This window comes from Ylistrum balloti, unplaced genomic scaffold (assembly GCF_031769215.1).
Source record: "Ylistrum balloti isolate Yb309-2 unplaced genomic scaffold, AGI_CSIRO_Ybal_v1 Utg369874, whole genome shotgun sequence".
Taxonomy (NCBI): Eukaryota; Metazoa; Mollusca; class Bivalvia; order Pectinida; family Pectinidae; genus Ylistrum; species Ylistrum balloti.
Window position 1 is genome coordinate 362,395 of NW_026782015.1, and position 26,453 is coordinate 388,847.

Here is a 26,453-nt window from a genome sequence, read left to right on the forward strand (position 1 = left end):
CAGCCAATCTCTTTCTTTCCTGACATCATGAGGCAAATGACACCATAAAGTAGAAGCATCCAGTTTGAAAAAACAGGAACCTTCAGCCTATCACAGCACAGTTAGGTGTTATTACACATATGGCTATAACAAAATTTATGTAATGGGTGCAGTTACCCAGATAACAGGGTAGTGATGTGAGAAATATTACACATGAAACCAAACCATCCTACTCACCGCTCAATGAGCTTGTCCAGCACCTCTCTGGGTGTAGCGAAGGTGCGGTAGGTGGCCAGGAACACATTTACATAGGTGGAGTCCAGCTCTCCTTTGACTGTGACCAGGCTCTCTACCAGCTTCTCCAGTGTGCCCACCTTGATGACGCGCATCTTCTGAGTTTCCCACATAAGGTGGGAAAACTCACGGCCTTGCTCATTGTCAGCCTAAAATTATTAAAAGGGAAACTTCATTGTCTAATAATGTCAGTCTGTACACAGAGAAATTGGACTAAATGGTGAATCCTGTTGTTTAATGGTACTGCTCATGGTAAACTTTCACATATCAGACGAAAAATATCACAGTATCAGGAGACAATCACAGCCCTGTTCCCTTCCCAATGTTAGTTTACTTGGCCTGGATGATACCCTTTGACCTGTAGAAAACTTCAAACTACAAAAGTTGTGATATATATTACATTAATATACCCTGTACATGATAACTTTGTGTCTTAACCATCCATAACTTGTAATTCACAATCCTTAAATCTTAATCTGAACATTACATATGTTTGTCACATCTGTACATTACACCTGTATATCAAACTTGTACATTACACCTGTACATTGCATCTGTATATTACACATGTATATTATATATGCACAAGACACCCATCACACCTGCATCTATTACAGACATACACATGTTCATCACAACATCACACCTACCTATTACATCTGTATCTCACACCTGTTCATTACAACATCACACCTACCTATCACACCTGTTCATCACAACATCACACCTACCTATCACATCTGTACCTCACACCTGTTCATCACACCTACCTATCACATCTGTACCTCACACCTGTTCATCACACCAACCTATCACATCTGTATCTCACACCTGTTCATCACAACATCACACCTACCTATCACATCTGTACCAAGAATATATTTAATCATCTGATAACTAGTACATAGAATATCAGACATGTTAACACTTATATAGACCAGATATAACACAAAGCAGAAAAAAAACAGAGAAAGAAGGGAAGAGAGAAAAGAGAAGAAGGAGAGAGAAAGGAGAAGAGAGAATAATCAGAGAGCAAGGAGGAGAGAGAATAATCAGAGAGAGAATGGAGAGAAAGAGAGAGAGAGAAAAAGAGAGAGAGAGAGAATAATCAGAGAGAGAAGGGAGGAGAAAGAAGATAGAAAAGAGAAGGGAGGAGACAGAAGAATCAGAGAGAAAAGTGAGGAGAGAGAAAAATCAGAGAGAGCAGGGAGGAGAAAGAAGGGAGAAAAGAGAAGGGAGGAGAGAGAAAAATCAGAAAGAGAAGGGAGGAGAGAGAAAAATCAGAGAGAGGAGTGAGGAGAAAGAAGGGAGAAAAGAGAAGGGAGGAGACAGAAGATAGAAAAGAGAAGGGAGGAGACAGAAGAATCAGAGAGAGGAGAATCAGAGAGAGAGAGAAAAATCAGAAAGAGAAGGGAGGAGAGAGAAGAATCAGAGAGAGAAGGGAGGAGAGAGAAGATTTATTGCCATTCCCAGTATGCACTGGCTACTGAAGCTGTTGTGTATGTACTGACTACATCATCCTCGGCACTCCGCTACTCAAACGTTCTACATGGTGTACCAACTTTATCCTTCTCCTTGGCGGTTGTACTGATTTATCATTCCCATTATCTCTATAATCTATGTTCTCCTATAACACCAATGTAACAGGTTTGCACTAGAGTACACTATAGAGTTGATAACTACTACACCCACCAACCAATACTTACAAAACAGTAAAACTTCCTCCATCTGAGATGGTCTACAGATAACGTTATTTATACAGTTATAGAAGATATACACTTAACACACATTTGTTTATTGTCCCTAACATAAATAATACTATATACATACACCAATATATTTATTTTTCCCCAGTAACATTTTGTGTAAATACAGATTTCAAAATATTATGTTATCAAAGTTAAGAGCCTGGATTATAAATAACATGACAGGTCATTAAAACTGGGCCTTGGATTACACCAGAGTAAGAACCAATTATTTAGAATAATACATACATTGTTAATATTCTACAGGAGATGGTGTTAGAATACATGTTTATCAACAATGAAAACAGTACTGTAACAGACAAACAGATGGATGGACAGACACTCCAGGCAGACTACAACTGGTCTGCTCTATAGAGATATCAGACAGATGAATGGACAGACACTCCAGGCAGACTACAACTGGTCTGCTCTATAGAGATATCAGACAGATGGATGAACAGACACTCCAGGCAGACTACAACTGGTCTGCTCTATAGAGATATTAGACAGATGGATGAACAGACACTCCAGGCAGACTACAACTGGTCTGCTCTATAGAGATATCAGACAGATGAATGGACAGACACTCCAGGCAGACTACAACTGGTCTGCTCTATAGAGATATCAGACAGATGGATGGACAGACACTCCTGGTATATGATATCAATGTAATAGCTAGATCCAGAGAGATTTTGGACTAACATGCAAGATTTTACAAATATAACGGTATTCTCTAATGAAACAGACAGAGGATACCACTAGACATACTGACTATGTCTACAGGAATAATAAAAAGATGGACAGACACCCAATGTTATACAAATGAGAGAAAGATGGACTGACAAACACCCCTGGCCTCTTTGCCGGGTAATACACAGCTATTAGGGCCCTGTGCTCCTTCAAAAGACCAACGATTTGATATATTCTAACAGACAACTTTTTATGGGAATGAAAGATTGTCAGACTGAAGTATGAACAGATAACATCTCTGGTAGTTTATAAATATATGAGGACAACTAGATTATAGAATTGACAGATGGACGGATGGATGGACAGACCCCTGTTTGGGTAGCTTACCACAACAAAGAGAGTAATGTCTGTATATAAAGTGGCACCAGTAAGGTGATAGATATGTTTGGAGTTTCCTACAATTATCTGGAGCTGAAGCAGAGGTATGAAATGAGCATGTGTTGTTGATTACATCATCACAAACAACACACCCAAGGAGTGTGTACATAATAAATACTTTTTATAGAGTACACAAACAACACACCCAAGGACTGTGTACAGTGTCGAGAGTCAATACTTCTAACAGATTACACAAAAACACACCCAGGGACTGTGTATAGAGTCAAGAGTCAATACTTCTAACAGAGTACACAAAACAACACACCCAAGGACTGTGTATAGAGTCGAGAGTCAATACTTCTCACAGAGTACACAAAACAACACATCCAGGGACTGTGTACAGAGTCAATACTTCTAACAGAGTACACAAACAACACATACTTCTAAAAGAGTACACAAAACAACACACCCAGGGACTGTGTACAGAGTCAATACTTCTAACAGAGTACACAAACAACACATCCATGGACTGTGTACAGAGTCAATACCTCTAACAGAGTACACAAAACAACACATCCAGGGACTGTGTACAGAGTCAATACTTCTAACAGAGTACACAAACAACACATCCATGGACTGTGTACAGAGTCAATACTTCTAACAGAGTACACAAACAACACATCCAGGGACTGTGTACCGAGTCAAGAGTCAATACTTCTAAAAGAGTACACAAAACAACACACCCAGGGACTGTGTACAGAGTCAATACTTCTAACAGAGTACACAAACAACACATCCATGGACTGTGTACAGAGTCAATACCTCTAACAGAGTACACAAAATAACACATCCAGGGACTGTGTACAGAGTCAATACTTCTAACAGAGTACACAAACAACACATCCAGGGACTGTGTACCGAGTCAAGAGTTAATACTTCTAAAAGAGTACACAAAACAACACACCCAGGGACTGTGTACAGAGTCAAGAGTCAATACCTCTAACAGAGTACACAAAACAACACATCCAGGGACTGTGTACAGAGTCAATACTTCTAACAGAGTACACAAACAACACATCCAGGGACTGTGTACAGAGTCAAGAGTTAATACTTCTAAAAGAGTACACAAAACAACACATCCAGGGACTGTGTACCGAGTCAAGAGTCAATACTTCTAACAGAGTACACAAAACAACACATCCAGGGACTGTGTATTGAGTCAATTCTTCTCACAGAGTACACAAACAACACATCAAAGGACTGTGTTCAGATTCAAATCATCTCAAACCGTATCAAGCATGGCTGAATAGAAGCACTATCTTACTTTACCATCTCTGACTGCCTTTCAGGAATTATCAATATGATGGTATACAAAGCAACACAAAGAAAACTTACTTTTCTTTAGCCTGATATCTAGAGATATAAACACATCCATTTTTCAGCATGCTCTGACAACTTTTTCACAGAGAATGACATTTCAAAATTCTAGTGGGATTTCTTTTCCTTGTGATAGTGAATGATGTTTGCCCCTGCACTTAAGAAAACTTCAGCTGAAACAAGCTCCAACAGAGTGTCTTCTGTGGTTTGCTCTTCTTTAAAACTTATGCTACATCTTCTGAGGAGAATCCACAACACACAAAAAACTAAGGTGATGGGTTCATTGGATTTTGTGAGTCATGTATGCAAGCTGCATTCCCAATCAAACTTATATCAGACCTGCTCATCATTAGAGAGGTAATGGAACTAAGTCAGAAATAGAATGGGTTTCCCAAATAGATAAGGCAACACTTCTCCATTTAGATAAATTACTTTGTTTAAGAAATCGAGTATGAACCCTTTCTACTTCTTTAGTATAGAGTGAATCTACCTGAACATTAGATATATGTTACTGTAGCTGTGATCACCATCTCTTAGAGTTCATCATCTCTAAGAGCCATTGACATTTACCAATATATCACTTGTCTCCAGTGACAAAAAGCAGAAATTTGAGCTCTGTGTGGCATGCCAGCTTAGAAAAGATTTTAACTGTGTCACAATGTTATCTTTTGTAATTCTACAAAGAAAGGGGAAATAAAGAGAAGACAACTCTGAAAAAAAACACAATAAAAATATCTAAGGGAGATAATTCTACTTACATCTGACAATGTGTGGTAGGTTACTTTCTTGAGGTAGACATTGTACACGGCCCCTTCTTCTCTCTCCTCCCGCCAGAATCTAGTTACATCATCCTGAAAAAAGTTTGTTAAAATTCTATTAGTTCTACACTGATATAAGTGTCACTAATATGTATGTATATCCAGTATTCAGGGGTGTAGAAATGTATACTGTAATGATTTTTATTTTGAAGGATTTCATTTTTCGCTACTTCACAGGATTGAATAAAACTGCTGAAAAAATATACCCTGAAAAGAGAAGTTCTTCACTAAAAATTTTGTCCTGCTTATGAATTCTGCAAAAATACATCTTTTAAGTTTCAGTGATAAGTAATTAAGAAAATTTCAACAATTCAAAAAACAATTCTTATTGTGTTATGAGGTTATTTTATTTCATGAACCCATCCAATTCAAATCAACATGATAGTTCCACTATGTTCAGGGAGTATCAACTGAAAACGTGAGAGGGTCTCTAGTGTATACCTAATGTGTCACACTGATACAGAGAATACAGGACTCTGATATCAGCTTCATGTGTTTGGTGCTGATATAATTAGTGTCCTTTGTACAGTGTCCTATGGCGACTAGAACTACTTACAGGCGACTCTGGTCCTGGTATTGTCTGTGTAAACAAAAGTCCCACTCTACACTAATCACAGAGTTCTATCACAGGAATGGCCTGATAAGTCACATGCTCTTTCACTGTAGCCATTTGTTTATAAAATTATATGTCTAAATAAGTCTAACTTGTAGACTCAGTCCTTTGGCTTCAGACTTCTAAATAAAATTACATGTATATACTAAGCCCAGGATACAGACTCAATCCTTTAGCTGACTTCTTCAAAGCCACAACTTGGTAACAACCATTTATGTGATATATACATTACTTGGTGTAATACTAGCCACCAAATACAGCCTGGAAAAAGAGACTTTCTCTTTAACTGGATCAGTTGAGCATCCAACTAGTAAGCCGGAGGATCTGGGTTTGAATCCTTGCTAAGGCATCAAATAAATAATGACCACCATGGCATATGTTTGTTAGTAAAAATTAATTATGAATATACAAAAAAACAAATAATTTATGCATACTTATGATGTAAATATCAGCAAAGGTGAAGATTTATATAGGCAATGACTGTTATCTCATCCTTTTGTTTATGTTTTTTTAATAAATTTTGTTAAAATGAAATGGCAGGTTCTTTTAATGAATTTTTAAGGAATATATTGTCACAACAAAGGAGAGCTGTGCAATAAAACATCATATGGTATATTTGTTAGCAAAGCTCTGTCAGTTATAGTGACCATTAATGCCATCAGGCAACAATTCAATGCTTATATTTACATTCTAAACTGATGTTGCTGTCTTGATGCCTATGAATTATAATGGATCTAAAATAAAATAATCTATTCATTATTGTAAAAGTATTGTGTTGACTGAAACTGGCATTTTGATTGTGAACTTTTTCTGTTTTAGTAAAATCACACTTCTCTCTGGTTAGTTTAAAGTGATGTATTGCAATGCAATGTAAATATACAGAGGAAGAATGACAACCTGCCTATACAGGTCAAAAAACCTTATTGTTTTATCTTTATTGACTAGAATTCTGGGTAGGTTTCAAGGAAATTCAGCCCTAAAAAATTGTCAAAAAAAAGGTAAATAAATAAACACAAAAATGAAGTGTATGGGTTAAATTTTCTTATTTGAAAATAGTTCAGACTGTATCAGTACAAACACAAGATCTGCAGGGAAATGTAACCATATCCTCTACATTTTCAAGACATACTTTTAAAGTGCTTATCTTTATATGTAAGTATCATATCAATATTTCAAACATATACTCAAGTATTACTATAGGGGCCACTGTAACAGAACATATCACACTGACATCAATGCTTAGTCGTACATGTATCTTAATTTCGTCAGGAAATCAAGTGTTTTCCAATTAATGATAATAGTTTTTGATCACTACTACACCAGACAAAAGGCCTCACTAGTTAAAAATTATTTCTCAAAACAAAATTTTGATGGTTGACAATTCAACCTACAATATAAAGACATGACTTCTTACCCAACCAAGGATTGACAGAGATCTCCTTTTTGTAGGCCTCTTCTTAAGGATAGCAGTGAAAACCTTAGGTTTATTGGAGGATTTGTAAGGGGAAGTATATTTAATAATCCTAGCTCCACAACGTTTATACAAGTGAGACTTCCTCCTGTCCATTATAGATTAGAGCTGGTCAGTATGGGTCAGTGGGACAGCAGCTACGTTTGACCTGGGTCAGCAGCTGATATGTTTGATCATTTGGTCTGTATGAACATATCACACTGATGTGTTGATCACACTGACCACCTAGTATATAAGTCCAATCTTTGTAAGTGGTCCCAGAGCCAACTGCCCATTACATGTAAACACTCAGTTGACAGGTAAGTTGTCAATGACCAGATGGTACACTGACCAGGATGCACCAGTACACTGACCACCAGGTGTTGGTGATGGCCAATTACTCTGTCCTGACCTGAGGCTGTTAACAGGATAATCACACCTGGTTCTAGTCCTCACAATAGATGTGTGAATCTCCTATCAAATATCACACTTATCCTATACTATTTACATACAGGATGTTCACCAATAATTATACACTTACATAATTAACACTAATGTCTATGATATCAATATATCATGAATAATTATCTCAATTATCAACACCCTTCATCTGAAGATAATTATGATTATATTATAAGCAATATTAATAAAACCTGCCCTTCCCCCCCCCATCCATTTCTATATTACACTGGTTATGTTATTTTATCTGTGTTGTTCTTGTTGATTTCATTGTAAAATTCATCTAAATCATTTAATCATTAGAGGTATCATTTATTTACACTTAATTAATTTGAACATATAATTTCAATCTTTTAATTCAACAGTATTGGTGACCTTGATCTGTTTTTTTTGGTTTTTGTTTTTGTTTTTTTTTGTTTATTCCTTCGAGGCAACATTTCCAAAGCTTACATGAAGTTTTACTGAAATCCATTCATATTTAAAGTTACCAGACAGTAACAACGACCATGAGCTTTACCCTGCAATCCTCAAAATATCAATGTTTTTACGTATGACGTTTGTATTAAAGAGACATAAGTGGGTCAAAACGCGCGCGCGCGCGCCGCCGCGCGCGCGCGCGCGCGCGCGCGCGCGCGCGCGCGCGCGCGCGCGCGCGCGCGCGCGCGCGCGCGCGCGCGCGCGCGCGCGCGCGCGCGCGCGCGCGCGCGCGCGCGCGCGCGCGATATGAGCAATACACAAAGTGAAGAGTTCAACATAAAATTGTATTGAAGGGCATGAAAAGATGTATGAAATGTGATTTTCAGAAAATTGGTGTACTTCTGTGAAATTTGATATCTGGGACTTTCAGCAGAGCACCATTTTGTATAAAGGATTTCATGTGATGTTTGAAGACATTCAGACTTAGAAACAATATATACAGTGTAACATCACTAAGATTTTAACTAAAAAATATGAAAACAGAAAACACTTACAAAATAAAACGGCATACTAATTCTCCATGAAACACACAGCTGTGAGAAGAAATCTCATAGTATAATCATTTGTGCTCATACATTTTCTGGCCTTGTAGTATCTATTTTTAAAATCAGAAAGCCGCTCTTTATATCAATACAATTTCTGGAGTCATTGTAGTAAAAAGAACGCCACCAGTATTTACACAATTCCTTGAGTCCTTGCTGTAAACAGAGAGCCGCCAATATTTACACAATTCCACGAGTCCTTGCTGTAAACAGAGAGCCGCCAATATTTACACAATTCCACGAGTCCTTGCAGTAAACAAATAGCCACCAATATTTACACAATTCCTTGTATCCTTGTATTAACAAATATATTGGTGTTTAGAACATAAGTTGTTTCCGTCCACTGAACACTGATATATTCATTCATACAACGCATGTAAATTGTATTTCAGCCAAAATAAATTGAAACTTGGTATGCATCAATTGGACGCCCATATGAACATGTCAGAAGAGCACTTGAGATGTAATTGTCGACAATGATGAGGGACAGCGCACAACACGCTGCCTCATTACATGCTCTAGTGTGACCTTGAGGTGGAAGGTCAATAACAGCCACTTACTGATATACTAAACTATAATTCACATCACACCCATTAGAAACAGCATCATGGCTTATATTTCATATAAATAATCAATCTGTGAAAAAACAAAGTATACCAGAGAGATAAGAGACTGTTTATCTATCCCACACTCCATCACATAAACAGATATATATATAATGTACCCTTGCCATTTTTGGAGAAATTACACTGACTTATTTGGTATTTAAACCACTAAACATACCTTTATAATTCAGATATTTCAGAATAGATAGCAGGAAATTCTAAGTCCTGCTTGATAAGAAAAGCAAAAGATTCTGCTTCACGATAGTATCATTTTTGAAGTTTTTGGTGGTTTTTAAATAGAATATTGAAGAACTAATTTCTCAACCACATTTAAACCACAAGTATGTGTCTCCTCTGTCAACAGGTTTCTCTAATGGGAAGAAAAGTGCATAAATGTCATTTAAACCACAAGTACCAGCCTCGTCTAAATAAACTCATTCTTTAATTACATTAAGTATGAGTGTACATGTATTGATATATGAGGCTGGTACCTGCATTTAAACTCTGGCCAGCTTTTGAGCTCCACTTACATTGTGCAGTACTGTCTATAAAAACATGACCTAAGCTGTATTTTATTGTAGAGTATGAAAACCCATTCAACTCAAAGTAATCAAGACATAGGAAAACCCAATCTTATACTACATGTATAATATATAATAAAACCTTTGAAATGTTTAAGGAGAATTTCTTAAAATTACCACACTAAGAGACAGTACAGACAATTTTGTAGGGAGTCAGCTCGAAATATTCACACAGGATCAATAAAGGGACAGTAGTTATATATGAATTAGAGTGTCAGCTCAGAAATACAGACAAGGAACACAAATGGAATTCTCAGGTCCAAGTATACAAAGAAATAGAAGACAACCTTACATAAATGTCAGGCTTAAATGCTTGAAATACTAATTTTACAGGTGTCAGTTCCATATATACAGGCAGGGGAACTAAATAGCCATGGATGGGGGGTGGGGAGGAGGAAGCCACAATGGTTCAGTTGGTCAGTCGGTCAGAATGTTTGCCTATGTCACCTCTGTTTGCGAGATGCATATTTCAACGTTCCCTACCCGTGGCTGTTTGTGTTTCTCTCTGAAAGCTGAGAAATTAATGAGCTTGTAAGGTTGTGTCTGTTGAAACATGCTTTACCCTATAATTAATTACTCTAGATGGCATACGACTGGCCTCCTGCATGTTGTTCAGTGAAGTAGTCACCTCCAAGGCAACTTCACCAAAAACCTTGGCTGTTCATGGGGGAATATACTCAACAAACAGTTTTAAATAACCCAATAAGGAATTCAAAGGTAACTGGAAATATCAGCTTTAAAATCTAGAGATAGTGGGAGACAGCTAGTGGCAATGCTCTATTGACAGGGAAGACAAATAGAAATAATTCACCTTAAAGTAAACAGATGACTATGACAACCGAATAATTTTAAAAAATATGAGTAAACATCACTTGCATGCTTGCACACATAGTGGAGAGAGCAAGCTTCAAAGTCAGAGATGTAAAAAGTTAAACAAGACACCATGCGGCTTTGACAGTCACCGAGATAAGCAATATTGAATATAAAGGTTATAGGGGAAGTAGCTTTCAAGTATCATGTAAAAGAAACTGTGGCATTGATAATAGTAAGCCAGTGTCAATATATGCATACAATCAAAACTGTCGTCCTATACTAATAATTCTTACTATGTTGTTTCCGACTGGAAATAAACGTTATGCTCAAAAATGAAATTTTTCGATCAAAATTAAAGTAAAATTCACCTCTTCCCAAGGGAGAAATGCCAGACCAATGGGTCATGAAATTCCCAATTTCTGCAAAACATCTTAAAACCCTTCCAATCATGAAGAATGTTTGATTCTACCAATCTGGGTGTTGAGAAGAAGAAATTTTCAAAATTTAAATCAACTTTTCAGCCTCGGGGGTCAGCCAAGATCAATATGTGCACACCAAGAAGAGCATATAAATCAATATATTCATATTTCTGTTTATCTTTTGCCGAGGAATGTTTCAACAAAATTTCATTGAAATCAGTTTAAGGGTTTTCGAGAAGAAGTCGAAAATGTTAAAAAGTTAATGGATGCATGATGTTGGGTTATCACATGTCACCATGAAACTCTGTCCCAGGTGACCTAATTCTTCTGTTTATTTTAGTTTTATGTTCTTAAATTATAACAAAAACATTTAAATTAAGAGAAAGAACATGATGCGCCCACACCTTCAAATGCTCTACATTTCTCTCTTAAGTGCAGGATATATACTACTACAATGTCACTTCTTCATTAACAACAAGTAATTATGTGTCATTGTTTATAATTAAACACTCATTCATCCTTAATCCTTAATGAGACTGTGAATTCCCTATTTATAAGTGGAAGTATATGACACAACAGAATCTGAAAGTATTTGTATAAGGACACGTCACAATGTGCTTTATGTGAGGTAATCCTATATATATATATATAAATGTTCACATCTGCTTGTATATTGTGTTACTTTAAAACCAAAAGTAAAACTGAACTTGTTCATACAGGTCTTAGGTAACTCTGTACAAGTAGAAAATTTGTCTATTGCAGTCATTGTGACAAGATTTTGTGAAATTTGCTTTATTTGGATAAGTAAAAACTATTACTTAGGACAAATGATCAGTATAAAATAAGTTACAACAGAAAACATTAATATGCTTGTCAACAAAACCTGAATTTAAACTCAAACTAAGAAAAACAAGATTTATGTGGTGACATCTGAAACAGAACAAGGAGAAAAAGTGGTGACATCTGAAAAAGAACAAGGAGAAAAAGACCAGGTGTTCCAGAAAGTCATGTGTCTTCTGTTTCATCAATGACACAAGCAATGTAATTCATGGTTAATCTAACAATACACATAAATATTTTATACTGTTATAAAATTTGGATGACAGACTCCTCAGTTGTGACAATGGCTACTTACAGCATCACTGTCATCAGAATCACGAGGCAAAGGCTTAGAACATTCCTCAAAATGATGCTCACACGACTTGTCAGAGACACACAGTAAGGAATAAACTAAATCCCTGTTGAAGACGAACCTCTTCAGGCGGTTGAGCATTATCTGTTAGAGACACACAGTAAGACACGTCTTTCGACTGAAGATCAATATCTGTCAGAGACACACAGTAAGACACGTCTTTCGACTGAAGATCAATATCTGTCAGAGACACACAGTAAGACACGTCTTTCGACTGAAGATCAATATCTGTTAGACACACAGTAAGACACGTCTTTCGACTGAAGATCAATATCTGTCAGAGACACACAGTAAGAAATGTCTTCCGACTGTTGATCATTATTTGTCAGAGACACACAATAAGAAATATCCTCAGCATGTTGATCATTATCTGTCAGAGACACACATTAAGAAATATCTTCAGACTGTTGAGCATTATCTGTCCCTACAGCTACTCCCCCACCAGTGTTATGTACATTAAACAACACTGCATTTATTTGACAAATCTATCTAACCAATGACCCCTGACCAAAACCTACCTCCCACCTGTTTACTAAAGCCTTGTCGCTGGTTTTCACAGCATGAGTCATTCCAAACAAAACTATTACATTTCCATGTCAATGAACTACCCTGTTTTCCACTAAAACCAGACACAAGGCTGACTGCACAAACTCAATCAAACCAGGTCATTTGACACTGTTTTGGTTTTAAGTCAGTTGCACCTATCTCAGCTAAAATGACGACGCTTTCAAATATTAAATGATATGCATCAATATGTTACCTGTAGATCAAAGGAAGGTGTGTACAGGTGTAAATACTTAGGTCTGTCCTTGTGTTCTTATCCAAGTTGATGTAGGCACAGAGGCATGTGCAGAATAAACACATCATTATTCTTTAAAGAAAAAGAGAAAAGATCTACACAAGAAATTTTACTAAGTGTGCATGTTTCAGGCTTGTCAACATCTGATACCTGTAGCTTTCGTTTTAGTTAACAGTGGTGATTGCTATAACCTTGTAGCTTCAGTACACAGTAAAACCTGACAACAAATTACCTCCCTTTATCATCAAAGTTCTCTTTGTTAACAAATTTTATCAATGAAATGTTCAATTCTATCAGGTGATGATAAATGTGATGTTACCTGTGAAAGACATCCATCTGATTCCATATCTACCACAGACTGACATACACATTCAGTCACAGTTTACATGTCTCTTACTGTATTTAATTTAAACTGTATTCTTGGGTCACTAGTTCATTTTGCCTAAAAAATTCTGACTTTTGGGTTTAGTTTCCTCCAACCAGTAAACAATATTTGCTAGCTTCAGGAACATTGTAACTCACCTCCCACTTAAAATGACTTGTCTGGCATGTTAACTTGTTAGTGTGTTACCTGTGGGACAGGTGTGTCTGTCTCAAATATTACCACATCAGTATCAAACCACGTCATCAACCAAACATAAGCTATAAACTACATATTACATCCTCCCCCCACACACACACTGCATAATTACTAAATAAAAATGATAACTATGCCATATATTAAACATAAAAAACAATTTACCATCACAACACCATTTAGACTGAACCAGGCTTAAGTCTCTACCATTTCTACTGAACCGGCCCCAATTCTTTATCATTACACCACCATTTAGACTGAACCTGTGACCATGTTTGTTTTACAGGAAACTGAGAAACTGGCTGTTCTATGTTGTTATGGTTCACAATTCCACCTACAGTGTAACTGCTTTGTATGACACAAGACATGCCTCCCGTACCATGTTCAGCAAGGTACTACAAGGAGATCCTGTCTAAAAATTACCAAGTTGTTAATTTGGCAACATGAGGCCTAGCAGCCTTGATGGTCACCTGAGATATGCAATATTGAATAAAAAGGTTAAAGGTTAGCTTTCATGTGTCATGAGAAAAAAATTGTGACAATGAATAAAGTAAGCCAGTGTCATTATATGTATATCATCAAAACTGTCATCCTTTACTGATAATTCTTACAAAGTTATTTCCAGTAGAAAATAAACATTATGCTCAAAAATGCAATTTTTCTATAAATACAGTAAAGGTTAAAAGAGACATTTCCTCTCCCGGAAGAAATGTGAGACCCACTTTGGTAACTAAAGGTGCTTTCCATTCATACAGAGCCTTTGATTCTACCATACCTTTGTGTTGAGAAGAAGATTTTTGAAATTAAAGTCAATCTAACTCCTTTTGGCCCTGCCCATCTGAGTCACTGGGGGTCAGTCAGGATCAATATGGGCATACCATCAAGCTATAGCTCATAATTCAAACCAAATGTGAAATATTTCCAATGGAAATTAAACAAATTATGCTCAAAAATATACCTTTCCTATATAAACTATAGTAAACCTTACCTCCCTCACCTGGAGAAATGTGAACCCTCTGGCTATGAAATTTTACATTTTTAATAAAGCACCTTAAGATGCTTCCATCCATGAAAAGCATTGGATTCTATCCTATCTGGGTGTTGAGAAGAAGATTTTAGAAATCATAATCAATTTCACCCACCCAACAGCCCCTGGAGGTTAACCAGAATCAATATGGGCATACCATCAAGCCATCATCCCTCACTAGTAATTCTAACAAAGTTTGAAATATTTCCAGTGGAATTAAACAAATTAAGCTAAAAAATCTAGTTGTCCTATATAAACTATAGTACACTTTTAGCCCTCCCCTGGGGGAAATGTGAGACCCTTGGGTCAAGAAATTTACAATTTTGGTAAAGCATCTGAAGGCCTTTCCATCCATGAAGAATACTTGATTTTATCTTACCTGGGATTTAAGAAGAAACTATTTCAATTTTCAATGAACTTTGGCCCCACCCCTCAGGCCCCTGGAGGTTTGGGACAATATAATTTACAATTTTGGTGCGCCTTAAGCCATGGACATTGAAATTGGTTCAGGAGATTTCCAGGAGAAGTAGAAAAAGTTAAAAGTTTATGATACACGATGCCGGACAAAAGGGGATCGTAACAGGTCACCCTAAGACAAAGTCCAATGGTGACCTTATAAATATTCACACCGAATAACTTAAAAATCATGACTATATCTCAGTTAATTCAAATCAATGGAAAAGGGGTAATGTTGTCGGATAGGGATGAGGGTTTTGGGGTGGGGAAGGATTGTGGGGTAGTGTTGAAGGGTAGGAATGTGAGGTAGGGTTGGAAAGTATAGGGTAGAGTAATGGGTGAGGTAGGGTTGTTGTGTATGAGATGGGGTAGAGGGTGGGGTAGGGATGTCGGGTATGGATGGCTAGGGTTGTGGGATTGGTTTTAGGGTAGGTTATGGGGTAGGGTTGTGGAGTAGGGGGTGTATAAGGGTTGTGAAAAAGATACTTGAACCAACATCCTTATTAGGGTTGTATGGTAGGGGTATGGGGTAGAGATGTGGAGTAGGGGCTAGGAAAGGAGATGGTGTTGTAAGGTAGGGTTGTAGAGAAAGGGTGGGGTAGGGTTGTAAGGCAGGGTTGTAGAGAAGGGGTTGGGTAGGGTTGTAAGGTAAGGTTGTTGAGAAAGGGTGGGGTAGGGTTGTGAGGTAGGGTTGTGAACAAAACACTTGTATCATGTAAAGGTATGGTCACAACTTACAAACATGACATTCTCTAGTACATCTAGTGACTGGTCCAACTGCTGTAGTGACCACAGACGACCAATTTAATAGTGGTCAATGATGGCTGACCTTACAACAGTTACATCCTACATCAGTAAATTAGACCATCAGAATTTGTTCCCTGGTGTAGGTGGTTATACACATGTATTATGATAAGGGGAAATGTATATCTATAATTGATACAATCTATCAGTGTGATAAACGGACAATAAACTTGAAACCATACTGAGGCATGCTATCACAGTACAATCAGATAAGTTGTATTGGGCTGTAGTTTAACCCTTGAATAAATATCAATGATATGAATTTTTAGGTGGAGTAACACTACCTAAGTTATGTAATATTTAATAATTTAATAATGCTTAAAATATTGTATTTTTGTTTGTGCTTTCTTGTTTTTTACTTTCCGATACCCACTAATCATATCTCTACTAAGGACTAGTTTTGATTTTTTAAAATGATTTTGTACAAACAAAAGGCATCTTTAAAAAAAAATTAATAATACTTAAAATATTGTATTTTTGTTTGTGCTTTCTTGTTTTTTACTTTCCGATACCCACTAATCATATCTCTACTAAGGACTACTTTCTATTTTTTAAAATGATTTTGTACAAACAAAAGGCATCTTTAAAAAAAAAATAAATATTATACTGACACTTGTGAGCTCCTCACTAAGAAGTTCTGAAAGGTATTTTTCATACAACTCATTTTCCTACTCACAGACATGCTATAGAATAAGTATACCACAAGCCCATGGTACCGTCCTATAGCATGTTCTTCACAGTAGCTATTCCTAGTTCTAGTGATTGAAAACAAATGAAAAGAACTTAAGTTTTGTGAGCAAGTTTTTGATTCAGCAAGAAAAAATTTTAATCACTTGCTTTTATCTTACAAATAGATAAAATAAGATCATTTCTTATCCCTGAAAATGTTTCGTTTAATATCTTATCATTATTAATTCAATCTGTCTTCTTAAGCATGAAGTAATCACTCCTAAAATGGAATGGAATCTTACATATATATTTTAGCAACTGTGACCTTTGCAGTTGACTTTTTGACTCCAAACACAATCCCATGCTATATCTCCTACTTACCTAATATTGTGTTAAGTTTTAACCTAATCAGCAATCCCTAATTCAAGTTATCATCTGGAAACCAAAAATCTGTTTTAGCAAGAGTGACCTTTGTGGTTGACCTTTTGACCCTAAACACAACCCCACACTAGGTCTCCTACTAACCTAATATTGTTTCAAGTTTCAACCTAATCAGCAATCCCTAATTCAAGTTATCATCTGGAAACCTAAAATCTATTTTTAGCAAGAGTGACCTTTGTGGTTGACCTTTTGACCCCAAACATACAAGGTCTTCTACTAACCTAACATTGTCTCAAGTTATCATCTGGAAACCATTCGGATGGAAGGAATCAGACAACAACAGATATTATAGTCCCCTCCGGTTTCTTCGACAGGGGATTAAAAAAGATGAAATGTCAATAGTATGTGGCAAGAATCTTGCAGTGTATTGCAAGACATTTTAATGTATAGAAGTAAGATGCAGCTTTTTAAATGTGTGATACTTTAATAATAAATCTTAACCCCACAAAGCACATGGTAAACTGAAATTTTCTTAAAAAAAGGTACACAGGTCCACATCAGGGGAGACAACTTTTGTAATACTACAATCAACAAATTCTAATATGTCCTGTGAAACAAAGTGTAGAACTTTCTCAATGACTGTTATAGGATCAGATAGACCATCTCAAGTCTACTTAGTGTCACCATTTACAATAGCCTGGGAAGTAACAACAATAGCTCCACTTTTGTTAAGACTGACTATGAGCGTGAGAAGTTGGCGCCTCTAAAAGGAAACAAACTTGGGGTTTATAATGACAAGTACTTACTGCACTCAGAACAAATAAATTGTATAAAGATATTCACATCAACACACATGAAAATATGAAAGTATACAGAAATGCTCTTTACCTGTAACCACACCCTGTACCTTTTTTCCAACAAAAATATTTATGCTGAGTAAGAGTATGCAGACTGGTAATCTTTTTTTTTTTGGCCATGCAGCCTCAGTAAGTTAATATAAAATTAATATGTAATTCCTATGGGACTCTAAAGTCATTTTATTCCCTTTTATTTGTTTTTATTTTCAAGCCAATTGTCTCTCAATAGATACCTTCCAGATTAAGTATGGTTTAATGCTATTTTTGCATGATGATCAAGTCAAAATTTTCTAAGAACCTTTCAGAATCAAGAAAGTATTCCAAATGATGTGTACATGAGGCTTTCAATAGCATCAATGTCAAAAACTTCATTACTTATTTTCTAATCATACTCCTATCGAATAAATAAGTCCCTATGGAATCAAGATGTTAGAGGTCATTCTGCTGGCTGGAAAATTGAATTTGACCTCAAATTACCATTGGAGGAATCCTTGAAGGGGTTACAGACCCATAAATCTTCAAAGTAAGAAATGCCCCCACCCCATTCCCATTTTTTTAATCTTGTATGATGAAAGTACTATGGGTCCTTTAACTGCACCATCATACTGAAGTGTGACTTCCTAATTGCTCATTTACAGCTGATGAAGATCAAGAAAAGGACAGCAAGTAATAATATTCAGAGTCTTCAGTTTGTCTTGGTTCAACAAAAACTTGTAACCTCCCTTGCTTGGACAGATGTCAAATGCTATATGGCCAAAGGAGGATTTGCTAAGTGATGATGATAGGCGTTATATAAATAAAATACATGATCAGTGTCTAAAACACAAGTTTTATTTTGACTCGTGACTGAAACTTATCACTTCTGAATCATTTTGCTCGCCATAGTACAGTACAGCTACACCACGTATTTCATACATTTTTTTATTTAACATGTAAACATGAATGTCATGTTATGTGAGCACGTGTCCAATACATATCTCGGATTTTAATAAATGTATTTGTTTCCCATCACTTAATGGAACGGCGTTTTAAGTAAGTTTGTTTCTCATCTACATATAAAAAGTATCCATCTAACATCACAGAAGATGTACAGCAATGGGCTAGGCTGCTGGCTGTAGCAGCAGAAAATTAAATAAAAAGATTAATAGATCTAGTTTGGAAAAGATTACAACGAGGAATATCGCAGTTTGGGTTATTGTTTACCAAAACAACAATACTGTCATTAACATGTAATATTACATAAAAATAGTTAACAATTCGAATCACAAAGTTCAATAATCGACGATCGTAATGATGGACGAAACTTAGGATGGGAGAAGATGGACGGAGGGAAACAGACAGATACGAGGATGAAACTAGTATCTATTTACAAATTAGATGTGAGCGACTTACCTGGCCTTCCTGACGTGCTATGGCCATACCTCCAACATCTTAACACATAACAATATCTACCGGGCCACAGCGCGAATACATGGCTTTGTTTTTATCGAAAAACTCAAGAAAAGAATTAGAGATGATGCACAGCAGCCTACTTCCGGTCGGCCATGATGATTCCTCATTATAATCCGGAAGTACTCGGTTACCTTCGGCAAATTACAGTATGCGGTTCCCCACGGGGAAACGATGAGTCACGCACTGACACGCGCCATAATTAACCAATACCGTAGTAAGGCATGTAACTAAAATTTTACTTGATAAAGGAGCCATTATCACGAAATATATACACTGACATAGAAAACATGGTATCACCAACGAGAAACGATAAATATTGTATGAAATGTTTGGTCCACACATTGGCAGTTGGAGTAAATCATAACATTAATTTAATTACTTCAATGATGACTGGTTAATAAACGGAATGTGGATGATCACATTGGCAGATGCCACGTGGAAAATTCCGACGAGAGCCCAAAATGATCCATTCAGTACTTAACTGAAATAGCGATACCAAATCATGTTGACAGAACCCAATATGGCCACTTCACCTTTTTTTCAATCAGTATACACAATTAAAGACCAAGGGGAACTTACAAATTAAATTTGAGAACGGTTTACCACCAATTTAAATGCTTGTTTGTTGGGATTTATATTTAGGATTGCCCGGGAAATTTTACAGTTTACTGGTCCATACTTTCGCTATCACTTAATCGATCATATATCTATTCATCAAACGAGCATTTGTTTGTTAGGATCCATTACCAATACTGGTCGATATTGCTGGATTCTATCTATCACACTGAATGATCTAGTGTACCTGTATCCGGTAGATTAACTCGAAAATTTGACAATTCACTTGTCCGTACTGTCGCTATTACTTCATTGGTTATCTATATAAGAACATATCTTTTTCTCTCTGTCTGGATTAAAAAAAAAAAAAAAAGAAATGATTGCAAACATAAAACTTAAGCAAAAGCACTTCCATTTACAAATTTCCAGACACTTAACCATCTGCTTATAATGCATAACTCTTGTGGTGTTTATCTCTTCTCTCCCCAACCCCACCCCATCCCCCCTGCTCTCTCTCTCTACATATGTAATATATATTGTGCATGCAAGCCTTTTGTGCTTTCATTTATTACTTCTTGCTTTAACTAGGGTATTTGAATGACTTTACATGCACGTGCAATATTCTAATTAATTAGCCACCTGCAGGAAGTCCAGAACATTACAGTACCACAGGGCCCAACATTTATGTACCGATTCCTCGATTTAAACTACTTTTTCAAATTATTTTTTTTTGCTGGAAAAATCTCGTCCTGTGAGAATATATTGACCAAATCAACTTTGAATATAAAAGAAAGCGTTGGAATGGTATACATTTTCATTCAATTAGTTCCCTGTGTTGAGTACCTCTCGCACTAGAGGCAACATAGAACTTTCACACACTCAGTAACTTGTCACCATATCTGGCATATCGGAGGCAGAATTCTTAACTCCCGTACTGGGGCCACTATGGTACTCTACCTACAGGTGTATAGGGGAACATTACTGTTCGTGTTATATGCTTAGCCGCGAAATTAGTAAAATATTAGTGTGCTATGCAAATGCTGTATGTACAGATCAGTCAGTGCGCTTTAGAAATGTTGAACTATTAGTAAGTACACTAATAAACATTACTGCGCTATGTTAATGTATATATTCATTAGTGCGCTAATCAATTGTTTGTGCGCTACATAAATGATTTAATTTAAACATATTTTATTACCAGTAGCAGATAAATGGATCATAGACAAGTTCTTCTAACTAATGAACTCTTCACCACAAACAAAATTGCAAATAATTTGTATACGGCAAGTAAGTTTAAATCATTTTAACAAAAGGAGGAAAAGATGAGAAGATAGAAAGAACAGAAGAGAAAAAGAAATTATATATACTTTCTATCAACTCAGAGCCGATACAAACAGTTCAAAATCAGGCAGTATTGAAACGCTATATAAATTATGTAAATATGTTTGTTAGTGCTTAATACATATTAATTAGCGCACTCTATAATATTATATATATATCATTATTATAAAATATTAAAATCTGACATGGCACCAGCTGTCTTTTTCTTTTTTTTTTTTTTTTTTAAATTTTATTCTTATTTCTTACGCGATTAGTCCCAATAGTCTAAGTTGAAATACACACAACAGAACTAGAGATCAAGGGAAATAACTATTTGGAAAGGATTCGTCCACAAGTTCTCAAGGCTTATTTGTGTTTGTTTGATCAGACTTGGCCAACCTACAGCTAGAAATTAGGGAAACCATACAAATGTATATGAAAACTGAGAGCCATCCATCCAGTATTTGGCCAGAAAAAAATAGTGATAACAAATTACAACGTCAAAATCCAAGATGGGCACGTGTCTAAAAATTGAAAAAGGTAAGACGACGGTCCATGAGAACGTAACTAGGAATTTTGTGAATGTCAAAAATTCATGATGCAAGAGTGGACGACGATGACGGAGGAAGGACGATTTTAACATGCATTCATTGATTGTAAATTGGTAATTTTCCCATCCCCATTTGTTCTACGTTTCAGATTGAACTATTTTGCATAATATGTTTTACTAATCGACAGTCTAGTAAATCAATTATCAGTAGCAATGCCTGTATCAAAGTCTGGTTTGGATGTTTGGAAACAGACGAATATGTAGGGATTGTCAAAAACTGATTTGTGAAACAACCGGCCAAACTCGTACTGAAATAGCAGACACAAATCCCATATGGAAATGTGCATAACGATAAAATGTTCTCTCCACTATACATTTGTTGTTTTTTGTAATTTACATGTTCCTTCATTTAAGCAAAATTATATTCCACTGCAATTTCAAGATGTCTTTACTATTTTCTATTAGGGTAGTCGACCATAATCAAGACAATAATTGAAATTGCAGATAGTCAGCACATTTCGGACTATAATGTTTAAAGTTAGGACCCGTGATTTTTCTCGGTTTGATGACTTCACTGACTGTCATATTTACATTGTTTGGACTATTTTCATTCTAGAATGACTTCACGTGCTGTCATATTTACATTGTTAGTGTTATTTTCCCTGTAAGATGTTTTAACTATACTTGTTTGACGTTTGCGCCATTTTCGCTGTAGGATAACGAGACTTTGTTACTTGCGTATCGATTAACATCAACGGTTAACTATTTCGTGCCCAACAAGAATTCACAACGATTTTCTTATCTTTGCCACCAGACACAGCAATGATAACTCATTTAGGGATGTGTTTCTTCGGAAATCTTTTCGGAAGTTTTCCTTGCAATCAGTGGTAAAGAACATGGTCAGAGATTAAATCAACAGAGCAGTAGCCAGTTCGACATGGAAGTTTCCTTCCTCTTGTTCCCATTGAGAACTAATAGAATCGTTTTCAATGTGACATGGATGTTCCCAACTTCTGGTTCCTGATGAGGATTAATAAAATCAAATTTATTGTGACATGGATGCTCCTGCCCTCCAGTTTCCAATAAAAAACAATAAAATCTATTCCAGTGTGACATGAGTGTTTCCATCTTCTGGATCCCTACGAGGACCAATATAATCTAGTTCAGTGCGACATGAATGTTCCTATCCTCTCGTTGCTATTTATGTTTTCATTATCATGGGTGTGGAGTGGGATAATGTTACTCCAAATCAAATATTCACCAGACCTGTTTCCTGATTGCCAATTTAATCATCTTTCCCAAAGATCACCCTCAATAGAATAAAGCGATTTCGTTTTTCTCTTTAACCTTTCTGGATTTCTATATATACAATGTTATAACGACGCCTGACATTGGTGACAAGACATTAAATTGTGCTATGTACTGAATAGTTCCGACAGGGAATCCTCAATGCATCTAGGCTATGACAAGGAAATCTTACTTTGGAGACCAATGCCCTGGCAAAGAAATCTTACTTTGGAAACCGATGCACTGTTTAAGAGAATTATGCAAACGTACATGTCGCATCTGTCCAGCTTTGATTTTATATCTTTAAGCTAACTGTAAAATACACAAAAATCTGGGTTTTTTCCCATAATAAATTGAACTTCCAAGTGAACTGATCAGTTAATTAACAGAAAACCAGTGCCATCTTTATGTTTGAATATTGATGCAGTGTAAAATATTAAAAGAACACTTTTATAAGTTCTTCAGTTTTCAAAATATTATTTTATTGAATGTCTTTTCTACTAGAAGTGAAAGAAAGCTCATCTGACATTTTAAAGTAGTTGTTTCAATATAACTATAAAATAAATCTACAGTGAATAGAAAAAAAGCAACCATTTGAAAAAAAACAACAAAACCCAAGAGTATCAGTGAAAGTGATGTTCCCCCAAAGCACTTTAATGGACACAAAATCTTAAAAAAGGGCAATAATTATGTAATTAAACGGTTGCAGACCTGGACTTTAATATACTGCTTATTTTCTTAGTGTGACAAATGTATACACCAAGTTTCGTTATCCTACTCTTAATGTAAGCAAACCTATGCTCATGACATAAAATTTTAACAATGGGCAATAACCCTGTAACTACAGGGTCATGGGCGCCGATTTTGCCACACTACATATTGCTTTTGTATGACTGATGTATAAATCACGTTCCAATTTTCTCATTTGAATACAGGCAAAGAAATGCAACAGACTCAAAATTTTAACAAAGGGAAATAACTCTGTAATCAAAGGGTTGCAGGCCCCGAATTAGGTACAATGAACATCATCTTAGTATGATACATGTATACACAAAGTTTCATTATCCTAGGTTAAATGCAGGCAAAGCTATGCTCCAGACACAAATTTTAACAAAGGGCAGTAACTCTGTTATGAAGAGGTCCAGGGCTCTGAATTTTGTAGCTTCCACATCCCCTTCGTATGAGCTATGTATACACGAAATGTCCTGATCCTTGCTTCATATTGAGCAACATTATGCTCAGGACACGAAAGAAAGGACAGAGGGAGAGGCAGACAAGATAGTGACTTTATGCTCCTCCAAAATTTCAGGGATCATATAAAATCTCATTTTTTTGATATCCCTACTTCGATGCATCTATATTCAAAGACTGATTAGAAAAGCAGTTGTACTTAATGGTGAGCTAAATGTAGTCCAGTCTCTCAGCGTCCCTAATTTTCAGAATCGTTGAAGCATAAAATCTGGAAAATATTTTGTAAATGATGGATGCATTGAGGTGTCCGCCATAGATTTAACTACAGGTATATGTATATACCAAAATAATACCATTGTCTTGCTGTCACAACTCTTCATCACAAGAGAGTAAGTTGACAACACATGTCACTCCTGTATATAAATCATAAAGAACACATCCGTATCTATGGAAGGTTTTATTATACACAAATAATATGAAGACAGATCTAACAACAGACTTTGGCCAAGCAGACCAGCAGGCTGTGTCTTACCCACAATATACTTCAATGGCTATTCAAAATGTCATCTTTCTCTCCTGAATTTCTTAAAGCAAGCATAAGGCCGTAATATACATGTACAATAATTTTATTTTCAAAAAAAGGAAAAAATTGGTGCAGAAAGCTAAAGCAAAAATAATTTTCAATATTCCTTCGCAAATATTTTAAGATAATTTTCCGTAACATTATTAATGTTTCAAAGTGAAAGTCCTTAATTCAATGTCTCCGTAAAGACTCCATGTTTGGGAGCGAGTTTTGTGACGATGTTCAGAGTAGTACAACACAAACCCAATGATGTGAGTATGGTGATTTGATAGTTAACATTGTACAAACAACATCTGTAACTTATGTCTATACAGTTAATAAGACTTGGTCAAAAAAGTCTAGAAAGACAAACTGATAGATGTAATTCATAAACATGTCACTAGAAAAGTGAGTTATCTCCTCTTGGCGGCAGTGCAGTAGAGGTGAAGATTAACAGGTACAAGACGGAAGTTGGCTTATAACATACACGATACACAGGAAGTACTATTCAGGGGGTTAGACTACAGCCCTACAGATCCCTGTGGTGAGTCCCTCTCCATTTAATTCACAAACATGGAGCGCGTAAAGTCAGCATAATCATAGCTGTCGACAACCTCACGACCCGTCTTGTCCACATACGGCTTCATTCTGGCTATACAGTAGTCAGCTTGCTCCTTGGTCAGGTTCTGTAAGGCAGAATATAGGTGTCATTAGCCACAGTGCATGGTCTTAGATTAATGGGTACTTGAAAAAATACAAACAAACAATAAAACTTGAACACTCACTTGAACTGTGACTCCATTTAAACGGTTTTATATATATAATGAACGGTTTTATTATCAAAATAAGTGAGGATGTAAAAACAATAATCTGATTCCTGGCTAAGTAGTCATGACTGCTAGTTTTAGGACTTTAAAATACTCAAAAGGATCACATTGTTTTTGGTCTGATTTGCGACTAGTGTAAATATTAAACTTATTGAAGACACATCAAACATAAGGCTATAGGAAAATGTCTTTGTTTTTCTGTTCATACTCACGGCATACAACTCCTGTGCTGTGATGTACGCTTTGTCTCCAGATGTTAAAGCTCGGAAGGCCTGCTCTACCTCCGAGCTAGATTGGACGTTCTCTGTCTCACGACTGATCATAAATGCCATGTATTCCTGTAGAGACACTTGTCCATCTCTGTTGGCACAAAAACACAAAGTTAATACCGAAAACTGTCTAATCATAACAGTAATGTTGTGAATGAAGTAGACAAGATCACATCTCTTAATAAGGTAGTTTATGTCAAGCTGTCAACTCGTCCTGAAGGCATTATGTGACAGTGGGTAATCACACTGTGTAGTCTAAAACTGGTCAAGTCACTATATTGACATATAGCTGAGCCTGATCACAGACTACACCTGCTGTTCCTGGGGTATCAGAGACTAGTTGTATGTATTGTGAGTCCAAACAATTTAACGTGACCATACATCTAACTAAATTCTGGTTTAAGTATATTAAAAAGACCTTCACATAGGTTGTCAATA

General features: G+C 36.3%; 2 protein-coding genes across 6 annotated transcripts in view; both read right to left on the bottom strand.

Moving 5' to 3' along the window:
* The window catches only part of LOC132546057 (ral guanine nucleotide dissociation stimulator-like 1), a 34,624-nt gene extending 15,100 nt beyond the window's left edge, over positions 1 to 19,524 (bottom strand). For both annotated transcript variants that reach the window (XM_060209754.1, XM_060209753.1), the window contains exons 1-3: positions 19,395 to 19,524; positions 5,222 to 5,314; positions 217 to 422 (exon numbers count right to left, since the gene is read on the bottom strand). In XM_060209754.1, coding sequence (XP_060065737.1) covers positions 217 to 422; positions 5,222 to 5,314; positions 19,395 to 19,421 — 326 coding nt within the window. In that variant the 5' untranslated portion in view covers positions 19,422 to 19,524. The remainder of the gene's footprint in view (positions 1 to 216; positions 423 to 5,221; positions 5,315 to 19,394) is intronic.
* A 5,275-nt stretch (positions 19,525 to 24,799) lies between these two features.
* The window catches only part of LOC132546009 (spectrin alpha chain-like), a 39,393-nt gene continuing 37,739 nt past the window's right edge, over positions 24,800 to 26,453 (bottom strand). For all 4 annotated transcript variants that reach the window (XM_060209699.1, XM_060209696.1, XM_060209697.1 and 1 more), the window contains 2 exons: positions 25,959 to 26,106; positions 24,800 to 25,605 (listed from right to left, as the gene is read on the bottom strand). In XM_060209699.1, the coding sequence (XP_060065682.1) occupies positions 25,480 to 25,605; positions 25,959 to 26,106 (274 nt within the window). In that variant the 3' untranslated portion in view covers positions 24,800 to 25,479. The remainder of the gene's footprint in view (positions 25,606 to 25,958; positions 26,107 to 26,453) is intronic.